The sequence below is a fragment of the Antrostomus carolinensis genome, unplaced genomic scaffold (genome assembly GCF_000700745.2).
Source record: "Antrostomus carolinensis isolate BGI_N321 unplaced genomic scaffold, ASM70074v2 scaffold18859, whole genome shotgun sequence".
Taxonomy (NCBI): Eukaryota; Metazoa; Chordata; class Aves; order Caprimulgiformes; family Caprimulgidae; genus Antrostomus; species Antrostomus carolinensis.
The window spans coordinates 27,214-31,709 of NW_010336621.1; the positions used below are offsets into that span (position 1 = coordinate 27,214).

The 4,496-nt window shown below is 37.4% G+C and overlaps 1 protein-coding gene across 1 annotated transcript in view; it reads left to right on the top strand.

Moving 5' to 3' along the window:
* Nucleotides 1–3,910, top strand: part of LRRFIP2 (LRR binding FLII interacting protein 2) — a gene marked incomplete at its 5' end in the record, with an annotated part of 31,101 nt that extends 27,191 nt beyond the window's left edge. Inside the window, 3 exons of the mRNA XM_010174937.2 lie at nt 984–1,063; nt 2,221–2,325; nt 2,993–3,910. Of these exons, the coding sequence (XP_010173239.2) occupies nt 984–1,063; nt 2,221–2,325; nt 2,993–3,103 (296 nt within the window). The remainder of the gene's footprint in view (nt 1–983; nt 1,064–2,220; nt 2,326–2,992) is intronic.
* Between the last annotated feature and the right edge of the window lie 586 nt (nt 3,911–4,496).

Below are 4,496 nucleotides of genomic sequence, written 5' to 3' on the forward strand. Positions count from 1 at the left end.
TTTTTCCTGTATTGTTGTGCAGTATTAGTATTGTGAAGGAATATATCGTTGAGCAGCTAGTTTTTTATTGGCGTATCTCCTTGCAGGAAACGTCTCACTGCAGCATAGCTTAAAAAAATCTGCCTCTTTGTGTTGAATAACAACGTTCTGGGAAGTTAGTTTTCATTTGATTACCTTGGCTAAAGTGGATGTCCCTACTTGAACAATTTCAATTTTTAGATGATCAAATTTCAGCCAAGATATTTTGTTAATATAGCCTACCTGTTTGTTTTATTTTGTTGAATCTTTGATACAGAAGCTTAACCTAAAAGACTATTATTCTCTGAAGCAAAACATGAAAAAATCATTCAAGTTTAACAGAATATTCAGTGTGGCTTCATAGAGGCACTAAACTACTTTCCATTTCAAGCAGGCCATTTCCTCAGCTGAAAACTCTACTTGTTTGACAGATTGTCATTTAACGTGCTTACAGCAACGAACGTGAACAGAGCACTGGCAATGTCAGGGCTAAAATATAACACCAAAATAATTTGCAAAGCTCCTTGGAGTTTGTCAGGCAGGGCCAAGCCTTGTGCTCCTTATCATTCAAATGTTATTGCAGATGTGTACACTAAATGCTGCTGGTATTATGTGTAATGTGATTTGACCCATTTTGCAGTGTGTGTTGGTTATTATGTTGATTCTGTTTTCTGACAGATGAATTTGTTGATCTAAATATGTCTGTTAAAAGGTGTGTAACTCATTTATACATCTGAAATTTAATGCACACTCTTACAGAGACAGTAGTTGTGTTCTCTAAATAACAGGAAAATTATTTCCTTTCCATACTCTCAAAAAAGGTTTCTGAAAGGACATTTGCCTCTTTATAATCTTGTGTATGAGCTTCTCAATAAAAGGGTCTTTTAAATGAATTTTAATTAAAAGGGAAAATGCCAGTTCAGAGAGTCACTTTGAGTAATATATTCATGTCAATTTTAATCTAGGAGATGCCAACAGACAAATTAGTGAATACAAATTTAAGCTTTCGAAAGCCGAGCAAGATATGACTACCTTGGAACAAAATGTAAGTGTACCTGTTTTTTTCAGGGTTTTTTTGTTTTTTTGTTTTTTTTTTCAACAGAAACTATGAAAATATATTGCATCATTTGATTTACTGTTTGTTCTTTAGTTTGCACAGAATGGCACTACATTTCTATTTTTTTTCATATTTCCTGCAATTCAACACCTGCACATAGAAAAAACAATCTGGAGTTAATTTACTAAGATGTGAATATACAGCAGGATAATGAGGAACTGAAACTGAAGCTACTAGTTCAAGAAAATCAGTTTATGTAGCTTAATTACTTGTAAAAAAGTTGTATAGTCTGTGGAAGGTACATAATTTACTCTCTGAAATTCAAGAGTTTCTTTTTAGAGAGATACATATATCTCTCACACTGATTTACTTTGTGATTGGAAGGCAGTAATATGATATTATATAGTTCAGTATCTCTGTACATCACCTAAAAATCATATAAAGGATTATAATTGGAATCAGAGATGCATAGTTGGTCTCTCTTGCACAGCAACAGGCTACTAACTCATCCCATGGATTTGGGGGTAGCAGGGAGCTATCAGGATAACAATCCAGCAAGTGGGCTTTAACACCTGCAGATTACAACCAGGATTTGTCTTGAGCCCCCCTTTACTGCTGAACTCGGTGCTTCAGCTCAAGACCTCTTGCACCATATTCCCATAACAGAGTCTCCTTCCTACTTTACACCTTTTCATATGGTCTCTGTTTTTCAACTTTCCAGCTTTGGTTTTTAATCCCATGTGTTCCACAACTCTTGATTTTTATTTTTTTTCCTTTTTCCATCTCTTGCCTCTCTGCTTGGTTCTTTAACCCTGTATCTTCACAGCTGTGTCCTATGCTGTGTTCCATTCTCTGCTGTTTCCTGTGACCCTCACCAGGGAGAGACAGGCAGTGAAGGGTATTACAAGTTTCTGCCCACAGTATATTTTACTGGTTTAATAGTTCTTTTAAACATTCTTTTTGCTATTATGGCTGTTGCTGACACAGTTAAACCTCCTCTTTCCAGAGGGAGATACTATGGATAATTCACAGGATGCCTTGTGTTACTGTGCTTTTTCAGAAAGGGGAGAACAAGTGGTGGCAGGGGTCAGCTCAGGTTGGAGCACCCTGAGTAATCGTTCCTTTTGTCCTGTTTGGGTTTGCAGATTGGACGACTTGAGGGGCAGGTTGCAAGGTATAAAAATGCAGCAGAAAATGCAGAAAAAGTAGAAGATGAACTCAAAGCTGAAAAGAGGAAGCTTCAGCGAGAGGTAATTGACTTGATTTCCTTTTCAGCTGTATGCTCCTTTCAGTCGTGAACTGTTCTGTCTTTTGCATCCAAGCTCTGTTTTGTTGTAATCTTTGGTTACAGCTTTTAAGTGTTTTTTGAGGAGGCCTCTGAGTCTCAGTGTTACATTCAGAAGGCAGCTGTAGCACATAAAAGTAATACTAATTACAATTCAATACACTACGTCCTTGAAAGGAAGGTTCCAAACTTTTCTTCTAAATGTAGTAGCTTTAACTATTTTAAACTAAACCTTCCATAAAAATTACTGGGGAGTCAAGTGCCAGCCTGGGAGGTTTCCAGGATGCATCTCACGAGGAGCTGGGAAGAAGCTGTATTTAAGGGAGCTGTTGGTCATGCTTGCTTGAGAGCTGCTGCATGACTAGCATGATATCTGCCACCCATGGGAATATATATCCATCAGCAAGTAACAATGGTGGAGAGGACTTTACCTTTAAACAGGATGGAATAGGAAGTTGCAAGCACCAAGCTCTTCTTGGAATGAGTAGGTGTTTCATGTTTCCATTGCTTCCCAATTAGGTTTTTTAAACAGTTGAATTCCAGTTCATCTGACTGCAATAATGAAAGTGTTGTGTCTTGTCTTATGTCCAAGTAAACTTTAAGCAATCATAATTTTTCCTTTCATTTTATAGTTAAGAACAGCACTGGATAAGATAGAAGAGATGGAGATGACCAATAGCCACTTAATGAAAAGGCTGGAGAAGATGAAGGCAAATAGGACTGCGCTTTTATCTCAACAGTGAAGTGGAAGTTCAAAATATGATGCACTGCTCCTTGAATAACTAGCCCCTAGTTTTTAAATACAGACTTTCATTGGCATGAACTATTTGAACACTGAGCTGTTCATTGGTGTTTCAGTTTCAGAATTAAAATACGTATTTCTTTTTGTAACTTATGAGAGAATGAAATACAGTTTGAATTCCCATTTGAATGACAGCAATTTTTTCTGTAGTGTTTGATTCTAGGGTCAGAGCTGGAGCACAATGCTGGATGTTTGACTTAGCGATAGAAAAAGTTTTTACAACTGTGGAATCAAGTTTACTCACGATCTCTTTTGGCTGCTTTAATGATGCTTGATGCTCCGAGACAACTGCATGAATTCAAGAAGACACTGTATACTGTATCGTAAACTAACATATATTTGCTCAAGACATCACACAGCACAAGTGCCTTTTATCTGGTGCAATTTAGACTTCATTGTTGAAATAACTTTGAAATCAGATAACATTTTATTTTAGGATACATTTGGGGTATTCACTAAACTTTATACATTTTGAAAATACATTTTTGTAAAATATTTAAATTTATAAGGAAAAAAATAGGGACTGTATATAAAAAAATCTGCTTTTTTTGCATGGGCACATCTGAATTCTAGGTAATTTTGTCAAATATTAGCCCCTGATACTCTTAGTATTAAGAGTGCAGATTTAAAAACTTCTGTTGTACACCATCAAATTATATGTCATCTGCTGCTTAAGTGTGAATTGAAATTTTTAGGGTGGGAGGTAGGGGTGGGAGATTTGGCTAAGGAGTTTATTAAATGGACACTTTACTGACCAAACCCAGATGTTTTGTGTTTTCTTCTAAATACTGAGATACCAACAGCACAAAGCAAAATCTTTGCAGAATAATAAATTCTGATCTCCATATTCTTGGAAATTATCTTTTTGGCTTTGAAATGGTGAGTTTGAATTTTTTTTTTTCTGATTTCTTAGCTTGGTCTGCTACTCTTTGACAGTACTGCCATGGAGGATGGGGTCAGTACAAGGAAGGAGGCGCTTTCTGGAGCGGTGTGTGTTTTGTCTGTAGCCTGCTTTGTGGACAGTGAATGCTCTTAAGAACTTCCACTCTTTTCAAGCTGGCACTTCACAAGTGGGAAATGAGCAGCACCTGCAGCAGCAAATTTGAGGTGGTGCTGCCCCTGTGTTGGACTTTGCTTGAGGCCAGCAGGAGCCCAACATTTGGTCTGAGAGGAATCATTCTTTTGGATTCGTATCAGATGCTTTCCTGTTGCAAATTTCTACCCTTCAGGAGTACTTCTCAAAGTGAGGCAGGCTTCAGGACCTTTGCTATCCAGGGCTTGGTGCCTCTGCTTTCACCAGAGCTGCTTTCCAAAGGAACAGCCGTCTTTACAGT